Source organism: Tamandua tetradactyla, chromosome 11 (assembly GCF_023851605.1).
Source record: "Tamandua tetradactyla isolate mTamTet1 chromosome 11, mTamTet1.pri, whole genome shotgun sequence".
In the NCBI taxonomy this organism is placed as follows: domain Eukaryota; kingdom Metazoa; phylum Chordata; class Mammalia; order Pilosa; family Myrmecophagidae; genus Tamandua; species Tamandua tetradactyla.
The window spans coordinates 504,859-521,088 of NC_135337.1; the positions used below are offsets into that span (position 1 = coordinate 504,859).

Genomic DNA, 16,230 nt, shown 5'->3' on the forward strand with positions numbered 1-16,230 from the left:
AATGTTGACTGCATCCATGTAGGGCACTGTTCTCTGGGGCTCCTTTTCTGGAAGTCCAGAATTTTTTAGACCATCAATTTCTGGTTTCTTTATACCCAAGAGTTCAGTTCTTACCTTATCTCTTTCCTGTCACATTTAATTATAAGCTGCAAGAGAGGCAGGCTAAACTCTCCACATTTAATTTGGAATCTCTTCTGCTAAATATCCAAACTCATGGCTTTTAAAATTTGCCTTCCATCCAAAATCAGCAATCAATTTTGCCAGATTATCTACCATTTTGAAACAGGGGTTGCCTTCCATCCAGTTTGCAAAACACGTACCTCATTTCTATATAAGGCCTTATCAGAAGTATCTTTAGAGTACACATATCTACCAACAGTCTCTTCAAAGCTTCCTAGTCCTTCTCTATCAAGTATATCACAATTCTTCCAGAATCTTCCCCTAATTCATTTAAAAAGCTGTCCCAACATGTTTGGTATTTACAAATCACAGCAGCACCCCACTTCTCTGGCACCAAAATCTCTTTTAGTTTGTTAAGTTGCTGAATGCTAAATACCAGAAATGGGATGGCTTTAAAATTTAATGCTACAAGTTTTCAGTTCTAAGACTATGAAAAAATGCCCAAACTAAGGCATTCAGTGAATGATACCTCACTCAAGATAGGCTGGTGGGTCTAGAACATCTCTGTCAACTGAGAAGTCATGTGGCTGACATCTGCTGGGCTCCATTGCTTTCAGCCTCTGTTTCTGTCAGGGTTCCTCACTTTGCTTCTCTGGGGGTGGCTTATGTCTCTGGCCTTCCCTTGGCTCTTTCCAGGTTCTGATTTGCTTAACATATCATGGCGACATCTGCTGGGCTCCAAGCATCTCCAAACATCTGTGCCTGTTCTCCAAGTGTTGGCTTCTATCTGTGTTAGCCCTTCTCTCTCCAAAATGTTTCCTCTTCTAAAGGACTCCAGTAAACTAATAAGACCCACCTGGAATGGGTGTTGTAACATCTCCATCTAATCAAAAGGTCATACCCACAATTGAGCATTCCACATCTCCATGGAGATACTCTAATCAAAAGTTTCTGCCCTACAATACTGAATCAGGATTAAAAGAAAAGGCTGCCCCCACAAAATAGGATCAAGATTAAAATATGGGTTTCTGGGGTACATAATACTTTCAAACCAGTACACCTGGTAAATAGTAAAATCTAGCAGAAGTTTGCATAAGAGTAGCCTCTAGCATTGCCTCTTGAGTCTATTCAAACTATCACAGCCACTAATATTTCATTTTGTACATCTCTTTCCCCCCTTTTGGTCAGGAAGACATTGTCAATCCCATGATGTTTGGGCCAGGTTCATCCCTGGGATTCATGTCTCACGTTGCCAAGGAGATTTTCACCCCTGGATGTTTTCTCCCACATAGGGAGAAGGGTAATGATTTTACTTGCAGAGCTGAGCTTAGAGAAAGGCCACATCCAAGCAACAAAAGAGGCTTTCTGGAAGTAATTCTTAGGCATAACTATATGGAGGCTTAGGTTCTCTGCTACATAAATAATCTTCACAAGAGCAAACCTCAAGATCAAAGGCTTGGCCTACTGACTTGGGAATCCCTAATGTTTGAGTAGGTATCAGTGGTTTCTCCAGCAGTAAAGCTTAAAATTTCCATTTTTTTCTCCCATCCCTCAAGGGACTTTGCCAATACTTTTCAAACATCTGGTCAACATGCTCAGTGACGTATCTGCTATTACATTAAGCTATACAGAATTACAAGCCCTTATTCCCATTCTGGGCTCCATGTGTTTGTTGAGTTAAATAGACAGGTTGAGTTAGATTATGTGCTACAGAAAATTTAGGTTTCTGACTAAATGAACCTCTCTTCCTTTGGCCTCATACAGTAGATGAAATTCTAGAATATAGACAATGGCCTCCTTACCACTGTATTCTGGTTTACCTTAGTCCCATCAAGATCAGCTTACTTCTTATCTCTAGTTGAAGCTTGATCTCTTTTTTGTTTTCTTCAACAATTGCTGTATGTGGCAATGCTGAATTTCAGATCTGCAGAACTCCTACTCTCAGTCTTAGGTGCCACACAAGTACCCAAAGTTCCAGAGAAATACAAGGTTTTATATATATATATATATATATATATATAATATATATATATATATGCATCTCAAAATCTAGAAATAACAATTACAGCTCTGGATTAAATGTGACTGCTATAAGAGCTTACAATCTAGGCACCAATTTTCTTATAAGTATTTTCTAAAAGAAACCAGGCAATATTTTATATATATTTTTTCTGGATTATTTTGCATCACATAATATACCCAGGATCATTCACCTCTTTGTATGCCTCATGATTATGTTCCTTTCTGTAGCCACACAATATTTGATCATATGTATACATCACAGTTCACCAGTCTACTTTCCAATCAGCCACCTCCATCCATTGGGCATCATGTATGATGTCCAAAGTCAACAACGATCCATGTCTTACATTGTCCTCACCTAGTTGTCCAATCATCAACACTCAATTTTAGACAACTTTCATTGCTCCCAAGAGAACAATAATCAATAAACACACCCTCACCAAATAGAAAATAACAGCCTCACCTTAATTCTTTCTTTTCATGAAATTTGATTGAGATATATTCACATACCCTATGATCATCCAAAGTGTACAATTAGTGGTTCACAGTATCATTATATAGTTGTGCATAAATCATCAAAATCAATTTTTGAACGTTTCCATTCATTATATATGAATAAAAATAAAAATGAAAAAGAACACCTAAAAACATTCCACGCCCTTTATCCCCCATATTATTTATTTGTTAGCTAGTACATTAAAAAAAATTTTTTAATAAAATAAAATTTTTTAAATTCATTTTTTAAACATACAAACATGAACAGTCTTACCATATGATCATTTCATTCTTGGTATATAATCAATAACTCACAATATCATCACATAGTTGTATATTCATCACCATGACCACCTCTCAGAACATTTGCATCAATCCAGAAAAAGAAATAAAAAGAAAAAAGTTCGTACATACCATACCCCCTCCCTCTCCCCTTCTCCCTCACCAATCACCAGCATTTCAATCTACTAAATTTATTTTAATATTTTTCCCCCTATTATTTCTTTCTTTTCAATTCATGTTTTAGTCATCTGTTGATAAGGTAGATAAAAGGAGCATCAGACACAGGTTTTCACAATCACAAAGTCACATTGCGAAAGCTATATCGTTATACAATCATCTTCAAGAAAAATATCTACTGGAACACAGTTCTACATTTTCAGGCATCTCCCTCCAGCCTCTTCATTACATCTTAACTAAAAAGGTAATATCTATATAATGTAAGAATAAACTCCAGGATAACTTCTCAAGTCTGTTTGGAATCTCTCAGCCATTGACACTTTATTTTGTCTCACTTCACTCTTCCCCCTTTTGATAGAGAAGGGTTTCTCAATCCCTTGATGCCGAGTCCCAGCTCATTCTAGGGATGCTGAGTTCCAGTTCATTCTAAGATTTCTGTTTCAGGTTGCCAGGAAGGTCCACACCCCTGGGAGTCATGTTCATGTAGAGAGGGAGAGGGCAGTGAGTTTGCTTGTCGTGTTGGCTGGAGAGAGAGGCCACATCTGAGCAACAAAAGAGGTTCTCTGTGGGTGATTCTTAGCCCTAATTTTAAGTAGGCTTAGTTTATCCTTTGTGGGGATAAGTTTCACAGGAACAACCCCAAGATTGAGGCTCAGCCTACTCATTTGGTTGTCCCCACTGTTTGTGAGACTATCAGGAATTCACCGTATGGTGAAGGTGAATTTTCACCCTTTCTCTTCATTCCCCCAAGGGGACTTTGCAAATACTTTTCTATTCACTGTTCAAATTACTCTGGGATTTATTGGGGCATCACTCTGGACAAACCTACAAAATCTCATGTCCTACTCAAGGTTCTATGTACTTATGTTGTTCAATTAAACTGTCCACATAAGTCATATTAGGAAATGCGCTAGTCAAAATATAAATTTTGTACCAAATAAACATTTTTTGCTTTAGTCTCAAACATAAGTTAATGTTTTAAAATATGAATTACCATCTATTTTCAACTCCCTGCAATACTGACATTCTTTTGTTCTTCCTCATGCAAAAACATTTTAAAATTTGTACATTTAGTCACTATCATTGTATACTCTAGGCATTCCTAGATTATACCATCTCAGTCTTTATCGTCTATCTTTCCTTCTGATTTCATTTGTGCCCCAGCCCTCCTCCCTCTATCATTCTCATATTCAGCTTCATTCATTGTACTAACATTATTGTAGTACACTTAGGTAGTATTGTGTTACCCATTTCTGAATTTTTACAATCAGTCTTGTTGCACAATCTGTATCCCTTCAGCTCCAATTACCCATTATCTACCATATTTCTGTCTCCTGATGGTCTCTGTTCTTAACTGAAATTCTCCAAGATCATTCAGTAATGTTAGTTCATATCAGTGAGATCATACCGTATTTGTTCTTTTGTTTCTGGCTAATCTCACTCAGCATAATGTCCTCAAGGTCCATCCATATTATTACATACTTCATAACTTTATTCTGTCTTACAGCAGCATAATATTCCATCATATGTATATATCACAGCTTGTTTAGCCATGCATCTGTTGATAGACATTTTGGTAGCCAGTATTTTTAAAATATAGAATATGATCCTATGTATCCCGCCTTTGGAATATTCATGGGTTTTCTTTTCTTTTTTTAATATTTTTATTGACAAATCTTCACTCACATTGATGGTGTACAATCAACAGCTCACAATATCATCACATGATCATTTTTAGAACATATGCAACACTCCAGAAAAAGAAATAAAAAGAAAAACTCATACATCCCAAATCCCTTACTCCTCCCCCTCATTGACCACTAGTATTTCAACCTACCCAATTTATTTTATTGCTTATCCCATCTATTATTTATTTCTTTTTTATCCTCATTTTTGTACTCATCTGTCCATATCCAGGATAAAAGGAGCATCAGATATAAAGTTTTCACAATCGCACAGTCACACTAAAAGTTTTATAGTTATACAATCATCTTTAAGAATCAAGGCTACTGAAACACAGCTCAACAGTTTCAGCCACTCCAATACACCATAAACTAAAAAGGATATCCATATAATGCATAAGAATAACCTCCAGGACACCATCTCAACTCTGAAATCTCTCAGTCACTGAAACTTTCTTTTGTCTCATTTCTCTCTTCCCTCTTTTGGTCAAAAAGGCTTTCTTAATTCCATGGTGCTAGATTCTGGCTCATCAAAGGAATTCTGTCCCATGTTGCCAGGGAGATTTACACCCCTGGGAGTTGTGTCCCACATGTGGAAGAAGGGCAGTGAGTTCACCTGCTGAGTTGACCTGGGAGGTGTGATTCTTAGGTGTAATTTTAAGTAGGCTTAGCCTAGCTTTTGCAGGAATAAATTTCATAGGGGTGAACCCCAAGATCAAGCCTATTGATTTGGTTGTCCCCATGGCTTGCGAGAATATCAGAAATTCTCCAAATGAAAAAGTTGAATATTTCCTCCTTTCTCCCCAGTCCCCCAAATGGATTTTGCAAATACTTCCTTAATCACTACCCAAATTAGTCTGAGATATATTGGGACATCATACTGACCTGGACAAACCAACAAGATTTCACACCTTATTCAAGATCCCATGTACTTAAATTTTAAAACTGTTTTTGCGTGAGGAAGAACAAAGGAATGTCATTACTGCAGGGTGCTGAAAATAGATGGCAATTAATAATTTAAAATTTCAACTTACGTGTGAGACTAAAGCAAAAAATGTTTATTTGGCACAAAATTTATATTTTGACTAGTGCATTTCCTAATATAACTTATGCAGACAGCTTAATTGAACACCATAAGTACATGGAACCTTGCGTAGGACATGAGATTTTGTTGATTTGTCCAGAGTGATGCCCCAATAAATCCCAGAGTGATTTGAACAGTGAATAAAAAAGTATTTGCAAAGTCCCCTTTGGGGAATGGTGAGAAAGGGGGAAACTTCCCCAAGTTGGATTCTTGATATTCTCACAAGCAGTGTGGACATGCACTCCTGAGGGCTCAAGGCCTCCATTTGGAAAGGGGCACATTAGGCTCTGTGCACTAGTGGGATGGTGTATGTGAGCAGAGAAAGCTAGGTTACTGGCTTCCAGGTTCCTCAAGTGTGCAGCTGAGGGAGCTGAAAGCCAAAGCTACCTGCAGGGTTCTTTTTGGAACCTAAACTCTTCCAATGCAGAGGTGAATTCAACGTATCCTATTCCACATTTTCCCCAAAATGGACATGTATGTTTATGTCTTTCATAAGAGCTGGGAAGTTTTTGGCCATTATTTCTTCAAATATTCCTTTCAGCCCCTTTCCCTTCTCTTTTCCTTCTGGGATATCCATGATGCATGTTTGCGTGCTTTGTGCTGTCATTCAATTCCCTGATAATTTTTTCCCATTCTTTTCTCTGTCTGTTCTTCTGTCTGTAAGATTTCAATTATCTTATCTTCTAGTTCACTAAATCTTTTTCTGCCCATTCAAATCTGCTGCAGGATACATTCAATATATACATATTTTTCCTTCTTCCGATGCTTTCACTGACAAATCTTCATACAGTTAACATACGTTGCAGAACTAATGGCCCATAACATCACCACAAAGCACCCATCACCATGAGCACCTCCAGAATATTTACATCACTCCAGAAAAAGAAATAAAATAAAAAACTCACACATCCCACACCTCCTTCCTCTCCCCCCACTGACTACCATCATGTCCATCTACCCAACCCATTCCACGCCTCATCCCCCCAACTACCCATTTATTTTCTATCCATATTTTCTACTCATCTGGCCATACCCTGGACAAAATGAGCATCACACACAAGGCCTCCAAAATCACAGTCACACCACAAAAGCTACATCCCTACACAGTTGTCTTCAAGAATGAAGCCACTGGAACACAGATCAACAGCCCCAGGCACTTCCTTCCAGCCACGCCAATACATCATAAACTAAAAAGGGACATCCATACAATTCACAAGAACAACCTCTAAACTCTGCCTGAAATCTCACAGCCACCGAAACTCAATCTTGTTTCACTTCTCTTTTCCCCATTTTGGTCAAGAAGGCTTTCTCAATCCCATGATGCCAGGTCTCAGCTCATCCCAGGAGTTCTGTCCCATGTTGCCAAGGAGATTTTCACCTCTGGGTGTCATGTCCCACCGAGCCACATTTGAGCAACAAAAGAGGCTCTCTCAGGGTGACTCCCAGGCATAACTTTAAGTAGGCTTAGCCAATTTGCTGCAGGAATAAGTTTCATAGGGGTAAACCTTAAGATCAAGGGCTCAGCCTATTAATTTGGTTGTCCCCACTGCCTAGGAGTCTATCAGAAATTCTCCGAATGGGGAAGCTGAACACCTCCTCCCCTCTCCCCAGTTCCCCAAGGAGACCCTGCAAACACTTCTTTATTCTAGGATGTATCAGGGCACCACAGCAACCTGGTCAAACCAACAAGATCCCATGCCCTAATCAAGATTCCACGCACTCATGTTCAACTAAACTGAACATACAGGTCAAATTAGGTAATGTGCCACCCAAAATAAAAATTTTGCACCAAATAAACATCTCTCCCATTGGTCTCACATGGAAGCCAAGGTTTTAAAATAAGGATATCATTCTTTATTTTGCACTCTGATCCACCTCAGTCCCATTCAGATCAGCTTCCTTTATATCTCCAGTTGAAGCCTGATCCTTCTTCCAACCTTATGAACAGTTCCTGTATGGGGCACTGCTGACTTTCACAGCTTCAGAGCTCCAACACTGAGTCTCAGGTGTCACACAAATACCTGAAGTTTCTGGGAACACCCAGAAACATCTCATTATCTCAGAATTTAGAAAGAACAGTTACAACTCCTGAATATATGTGACTGCTGTAAAAGATTACAATCTAGGACCCTTTTAAAATAGGTCCCAACCTGATAATCCACGCTCTCAACTTCAGTTCACTGAGTGTTTATATTATAGTTAGTCCATATGAGTGAGGCATGAGCAGATTTCAGTTTTGGTATGGGTTATAATTCCATAATTTTAGGTTGTTACTTCTAGCTGCTCTAAGATACTAAAAGAAATATCAATATAATGATTTAGCACTCATACTCATTTGTTAAACCCTGCCTTCTCTGTACAACCCCACCGTCAACTTTGATCTTTCTCTCACTTTTAAGGGGTATTTGGACTATGGACATTCTAACTTTTTCATGTTGGAAGGGGCTGTTGATAACATGGGATAGGGGGATTGAACTACTTGATGTTCTGGAGAGGCTGACCCCTCTGTATTTCAGGACTTATCTGGCCCATTCTCTAGCCTCATTCTGTTAGCATATAATCTCCTGTTAGCATATATTCTCTATTTTATGACATGTGGTTACTATATTATAACTAATTCATCTGGTTATAGGTTTCTGGAAAGTTATCTCAGTGCATGGGACCTTCGTAGAATCTTATATAATGCCCGAGGTATTCTTTAGGATTGGCAGGAATGGTTTTGGTTGGGGTTTGGCAAATTATGATAGGTAGCAATGTCTAACTGAAGTCTGCATAAGAACAACCTCCAGAGTAGCCTCTCAACTCTATTTGAACTCTCTTAGCCACTTACTTTCTTCCCCCTTTTGGTCAGGATGGTATTGTTGATCTCATGATGCCAGGGCTAATTTCATCTCTGGGAGTCATCTTCTACACCACCAGAAAGACTCTCACCCCTGTATGTCATCTCTCACACAGCGGGGAGGGCAACGATTTCACTTGCAGAGTTGGGCTTAGAGAGAGACCACATCTGAGCAACAATAGAAGTCCTCCAGAAGTAATTTAGACATGCCTATAGGTAGCAAAGCTTCTCCACTACATACATAAGTTTCACAAAAGCAAGCCTCGAGTTCAAGGGCTTGGCCTATTGATTTGGGTGTCCCTAATGTTCAACACAGTATTAGGGGTTTCCCCAGTGGTAGAGGTTAATAGTTCCATATTTTTTCTCCCATCCTCAAGGGGCTTTGCCAATACTTTTGAATATCTGCTTAATATACCCTTGGATGTATCCAGGCATTACATTGAGCTATACAGGATTAAAGGCCCTCATTCTTATTCTGAGTTCCCTGGGTTTGGATGGTTTAAATGATCTATTCAGAAAGGTTGAGTTTGATTATGTGCTGCAGAAAATTTATGTTCTGGACAAAATAACCTTTCTTCCTTTGGTCTCAAAGAGTATTTGAGGTTCTAAAATATAGACGAGCTCTTCCTTACTCCTGTGTTCTTAATTACCTTAATCCCAACATGATCAACTTCATTCTTATCTCTAAATACCATCTTCCTACCCCATATTAGTAACTGACCCTTCCAACATGAAAAAGTTAGAATGGCCACAGCCCAAACACCTCGAAAGAGGGAGATGGAAAGATCAAAGGTGATGGTGGAGTTTAACAGTGAAGATTTAACAAATGAATATGAATGCTGAATCATTAAATTGATATCTCTTTTAGTCTCCAGTATCTTAGAGCAGCTAGAAATAAAAACTTAAAATTGTGGAATTGTAACCCATGTCAAACTCTGAAATATGTTCTACTACTAATTGTGGTGCTGCACTTTGAAAGTTATTGCTTTTTTGTATATATGTTATTTTTCACAAAAAAAGAAGGAAAAAAGTCGATTGTGATGATTTAAAAATTTTTAAGCCTTTTAGCCTCCTATATTCTGGAGCAGCTAGAAGGAAAAATCGGAAAGGATGGTATGGTAGCCCATGACAAACTCTGGGGTCTGTCCTGTAACTACATGTTGAAGAGTGCTTTGAAAACTATTGCTTTTTTTATTTCTTTGCTTTGTATATATGTTATACTATACAATAAAAAAAAGACATTGGATAAACAAAAAGAACTTGAAGGTTTGAAAAAACAAATCACAGAACTTAAGGGAATGAAAGGCACGATAGAAGAGATGAAAAAACAGTGTGGATGAACTTTGAGGACACTAAGTTAAGTGAGATAAATCAGACAAAAAGAACAAATATTGTATCTCACTAAATGAATTAATTATAACATAGTAACCACATGTCATAAAACAGAGAATATATGCTGCCAGGAGATAGAACGAGGCTAGAGAATGGGCGGCTGTTGCTTATAATGTACAGGAATTGTAACTAGGTTGAACTTAAATGTTTGGAAATGGGTAGAGGGGACATTAGCACATTATTTTGAGTATAATTAACAATGCTCAATTGTTTTGAGAATGTGGTTGATAGGGGAAGTTCAGACATATGCATGGCACCAGAAGGAAAGCCAGAGGTTAAGATATGGGACTATATAATACAGTAAATCTTGTGGTGATGAACAGTAAAATCTAAAAAACTTCATCCACAAACTAGAACAAAGTTATGAACTATTACAAGGAGTTAATAATACAGTGGTATATGGGAAAACTTCACCTATTGCAAATCATGAGCTGTAATCAACAGAAATATCTTAATATTCTTGTATAAACAGTAACAAATGTATCAAACCAAAGCTAGGGGTCAATGATGGGGGAGATGATGGTTATGGGGATGTTTTGGGTTTTCTTTTTTTTGTTGGTGTAATGAAAATGTTAAAAATTGATTGTGGTGATGAATGTACAATGACATGATGATACTGTGAGGCACTGATTGTATTGTGTATGAATATATATGAACAAAATTGTATCAAAAATAAAAACAACACAAAACATAACACTGCTGAGCTAGTTTCACAAACACTCTGTAACCTGCGCCCATGCCACTATACACCAAACCTATATGTCTGGTAATTGTTTCCACTTTGTGTACACTTTGCTCATTATACAGAATGGACCTGTTTCTTCTCAGCTGCCAACACCACACCATTTGCAGCTTTAATTCCCACTGAAGGGGCTCCTCCAGCTACAGCAGCAAAAGCATATTCAATCTGGACAAGTTTACCAGACAGGCTGAATGTAGTCAGCGAAAAGCTGTCACCTCCTAACCTCATTTTAATAGGGTCTTCAAAGATTCTATTTACAAATGGGTTCACACCCACAGGACCAAAGGTCAGGATTGAATACATCTTTGTGGGGTACATAATTCAATCCATAATTGATACTAGAGACTGATTTTAAAAATTGAGTCTTTGGAAGGTACAGAATTCACTTCAAGGAAAGTACTAATTTACAGTTAGGCTGTGCCCCCAACATCTTATCACATTTTGTCACATTAATTGTCATATAGGATTCAGTTCTTTGGTAGGTAAAACTGAATAAGTCAGAGTAATAACTTTTTTAAGAGAAAGGATAACATGAACTAGTAATAAGGAACAGTCCAACTCTTAAGACTGGAAGAAAAATCACTCAGAGAAAACTGTTAACTAATTTCTGAAACACTAGCATGAGTAGGAGAGAAAGGGCCCAGTAAAAGCAGGACTTAGAGGACTACAAGAAGGAAACCAAGCAACATTGGGAGCTTCTGGGACAACAGCAGTTAACATCGGGAAATAATAATGGCTGCTAGGAACAACTCAATCTACTGGGACCTCACAGAAAAAGGGAAATGCCTTATTAAAATAAAATATTAGACAAGATATTAATTAGAAGCTTATGATTCATTAGTAGCAGTTAAACTGCAAGTGTGAAAGGGGCTTCACTGAAGTAGTGGAAAGGAACGCTTACACAGGGCAAATGTAGATGCAAAGGAGAAAACGTTCTGATCGGTTGACGTTAAGTTTCTATTTCACCTAGGGGAGCTCTTACAAAGTGAGGAGCAGATACACATTGATTAGTATGGTATGCTTATGATAAGCCGTCCCTGCTGGACCAAATCAATTGATCACCAGGTGCTGCTTAAACACAACTGTGTAGGGTGTGCTCCACTTTCTCTGGAAGCACCGAGGTCAACCATCTTCTGTCTTTTGGAAAATCCCTTCTCCGAAAGGGGTCCCTCCAGACCATGCGCAGGGCAGGCAGCCATTTCATTTTAACAGCTTACAGAGCTGAAGAACCTGAGCAGATCCTCAGACTTGAAGAAATCGCAGTCAAGGCTTTCATTATTCCACCCTAGGGAGCGGGAGAGTGTAGGGTAGGGCTGGAGAGGGGCGGGTTCAGAGCGATGGGAGAGACAGAACCAGGCAAACACGGCAAGATTTCTGTTGCTCACCTCTCTGTGACTCAGTACTTGGCATTCCTAGCCCATACCAGGTGTACAACAAATGCTTAGATATTAGTCGAGTGACTAAATGCATGAAAGAGTGATGGCTATGTCATCTCTTAGTGCAGTGTACACACTGCATCGTGCTGTATGCGACCAAATTGCCTCAAACCTGTGAAGCATGCTATTCATTCCATCATTTATTCAAGAAACGTTCCTCGAGCATTTACTAGGTTTCAGGCACGCTACACATTACACCCTGCGGGATAAAAAGGGCTTTTTCTGCTCTGGAAGAGTTTGGGCTTTCCTGTGAAGGCAGTGAGACCAGAGAGTCCGTGGAATTCCCACGGGGGAGCTCCTAGAAGGCAGTGGACAGCTCTGCTGCCCAGCTCCCTATCTTCGGGAGGCGTACCGAAGTCATCACCAAGTCGGGCTCCCCACTACTTCGGAAGGACGCCCTGTTCTTTCCTCCCGCCTTCCACCCTCACTTCGGTGACCCGACCGACTGTGCAGATGCCACAGCGGAGCACAGTGGGCCAATCCATGAATAAAGAAGACAGACCCTGCCTTCACGGGCTCACAGGGTTGGCGGGCGTAATCGGGGGGCTAGCTGAAACCCACTGCGCTTACCCACGAGCGCCAACCGCGAGGCCCAGACAGCTGAGAAGGAGCCCGCAGGCCAACCACGGCGCGCGCAGAACGAGCGGGGCGGAAGTGGCGGCTGAAGACCGCGCCTGGGCGGAAGGGGGGGCGGGTCCGGTTCTCCGAGGCAGCCAATGTCGTGCCTGGGAGGTGGGGCTTTAGGTACTGACTGGCATGAAAAGCGACCAATCGGAAAGGAAGTATCTGCCGCTCGGAAGAAGACGCCGGCGCTGTCGCCGCTGTTTGCGTTGTGGATGGCGAGGGGCAGCCATGGTCTCGCAGGCCTTAGGAAATCACTTCGAAATTTTAACATCCGGTACGTTGTAGCGGTGCATGTGGCTGGAGGTCAGTCCACGTTTAGAGGCCGTCTGTTCATTTTGTCTGCCGAGAGCGTCTCTTCTGAGAAAAGCCTTTTCCGTTTCCCTAGCCGTGTCCTCGGACCTCTCCCGCTGCGCGAGCGGCCGCCTCGCCGCGGGTTTCCGCCGGCGCCCCCTTCGTGCGGGCCGCGGCGTCGGCCCTAGAGTTAGGCGCTGGGTGGCGGTGCTGCGCGACTCTCGCCCGCTGTGCGGTGGCCGTGCCGAAAGCCGGGAGGCCCTTGGGAACCGGCTCATGAGCGGACACCACCTGTACTCCGTGGCAGCCTTCGGGTGGAATGCATGGCCCAGATGCCCTGCGAGCCAGACGCCAGCGGTGACGGCGGAGCGACCCGGAGAAGGCCGGGTTTGGTTGCTGACTCATTTCACTGACGCTCTTAGTCTCCAGGACCTTAGAGCAGCGAGAAGTAAAAACCTATAATCGTGGCACTGTAACCCATACCAAACTCGGAAATCTGTTCTACAACGAATTTCTACTTTGAAATTTATTTTATGTCTATGTTATTTAAAGAGGAGGAGTATAACGGCGAAGATAGGATTTAACAAATAGGTATGACTGCTGAAACATTATATGGATATTTCTGTTGGTCTCCAGTGTCTTGGAGCAGCTAAAAGAAAAAACGAAAAATAGTGGAACTGTAACCCATACCAAAGTTTAAAATCTGTTCTGTAACTATTTGTTAAAATGTACTTGGAAATTTGTTGCTTTTTGTATGTATGTTATATTTTACAATAAAAACGTCTATAAATAAAAAAAAGTCGTTGCAACCTTCTGCCTGTGTTTTAAAGGAAATTCTCATCTTGTTTAACAGCTTAATGAAGGCTGATTTAGATATGGGTATTAGTGTCTTTGATAAATTTCAAGAATTTGTAGGCAACTGTAGCTATAGAAATTCAAGGTTTCTGTTTCCTTTTTTTTCCTCCCCTAGAACAATGTTTGAAAATTCAAGGGCTCTTGAATTTCACCCACTTGACAGGGTTGTTGTCAGGTTTCAAGAAGAGAATATACATGAACTTGATAAATTCTGAAGTTTTCTGAACAAACGTTTGTTGATACTCTTTTTCTTTCAATGTGAAATAGTGATTAGGTGTGAGACATTATCACACAGTCCCGTGTGGTTCCAAGGACCAAAGGCCAGAAATTCAAAGGCAACACCTCAGGGTGGAAGCGATGCTGAAGTCAAAAGCAAAAGCCACTCATTCTAGAGTTTGAGATTATTGAGTAGTTGAATCCTTGGTTTCAGACCTTCTCCTTATGGCTTCCCAGTGACTTGAGAATACTGCTGTTCTCTCCTTGGAATAATTTCAGTGACTCAGAAGTGTGTCGAAAGCATCTAGTGTGTCTAGGGGGAAAAAAAAGTAAGGGGTCAAGTGTGGATGTTGTTCCAAGAAAGGGTTGGTCCAAGTGACTGCATTCCTGTGTTAGTTAAAAACAGTTGAGAGTTGTTTTTTTTTTTCCTTCGGTTGTGACCAAAACTAATGCAAAATGGCCTATGTTAAATAGAGGATTCATTATAAATAAACAACAGTGTCTCAGAACCAGGAGGCAGAATAAACTTGGTCCTTGGGAAGAGCTGAGAACCAGGAACTGGAAAGAAACTGGGACTCTTGCTCCAAATTTGCTTCTCTGTGCATGCATGCTACATTCTTCATTCTCTGCTTCTGTGATCCATATGATGTAAACATGGTCCTTTTCTGGTAAGTATGTTCTATTTAGAGACTGTCATTTTCTCAATCCAAATTCCAAGAAGCAAAGACTCTCACAGGCCCTGTTTTGGTCAGACGTCTATCCCTGGCCCAATCAAATGTGGTCATAGGGACGAGGTCATCTGCTACAAACATAGTTGTCAGTGGCTATCCCTGTAAAACTGGCAGGAAGGCAATTCCCAGAGAAGGAAGAGTATTCGCAAACTGAACAGTTGCCCCCCGCCCCAAGTATTTTTTACACATCCTTTTTTACAACTCTCTTTTCCACCACACATCTGGGGTTCACTGCCAAAGGGAGGGTCCCGAAATCTGACTTGCTGAGTCACTGGGAATCATCAAAGTATTTTGTGCCTCAATGTCTCCATAGTTGACTTAAAAAGAAGTTTCAGTGAGGTAAGCAGAGTGACAGTCATACTTTAGTTAAAATAGTATTATAAGTCCCTATTACTGTCCTTGGAGTGGGAGGAAAGGAAGTTAGATCAATTTATATCTATGGGCTACTCCAAAAGTAAGATACTATGATTCTACTAAACCCAGGCTCCCATTTACATAAGCATTGCCTTCCAGTGCAATTCGTCATTATTTCCATTAATAGCACCTTCAGTTTCCATGTTTTATCCACCCCAGGCCAGCATCTTTCAGGTGGAATCAATCACGAGGTCTTAGTGGGTCTTCTTCCCCAAAGGCTCTCATGTCTCCTAATAACTGTAGGGCAGTAGCAAAGGGAACAAAAAAACATGAGCTCTGTTCTAGTTTGCTAGCTGTCAGAATGCAATATACCAGAAATAGAATGGCTTTTAAAAAGGGGAATTTAATGAGTTGCAAGTTTACAGTTCTAAGGCTGAGAAAATGTCCCAATTACAACAAGTCTATAGAAAAGTCCAGTCAAAAGCATCCAGGGAAAGATACCTTGGTTCAAGAAGGCCAATGAAGTTCAGGGTTTCTCTCTCAGGTTGAGAAGGCACATGGCGAACACAGTCAGGGCTTCTCTCTCTCAGCTGGAAGGGCACATGGCGAATACGGCGTCATCTGCTAGCTTACTCTCCTGGCTTCTGGTTTCATGAAGCTCCCAGGGAGGCGGCTTTTCTTCTTCATCTGCAATGGACTCTCCGCTTCATGGTGCTGCAGCATTCTCTGCTCTCTCTGAATCTCTCATTCTCCAAAATGTTTCCTCTTTTATAGGACTTCAGAAACTAATCAAGACCCACTCAAATGGGTGGAGACATGTCATCCCCTAATCCAGTTTAACAACCATTCTTGACTAAATCACATCAACCAGGGAGATGATCTCATTAC

At 40.5% G+C, this 16,230-nt stretch overlaps 1 protein-coding gene across 1 annotated transcript in view; it reads right to left on the reverse strand.

Moving 5' to 3' along the window:
- The window catches only part of LOC143649771 (uncharacterized), a 48,877-nt gene extending 35,548 nt beyond the window's left edge, over positions 1-13,329 (reverse strand). Inside the window, exon 1 of the mRNA XM_077119718.1 lies at positions 12,842-13,329. Within this exon, the coding sequence (XP_076975833.1) occupies positions 12,842-13,166 (325 nt within the window). The 5' untranslated portion in view covers positions 13,167-13,329. The remainder of the gene's footprint in view (positions 1-12,841) is intronic.
- Between the last annotated feature and the right edge of the window lie 2,901 nt (positions 13,330-16,230).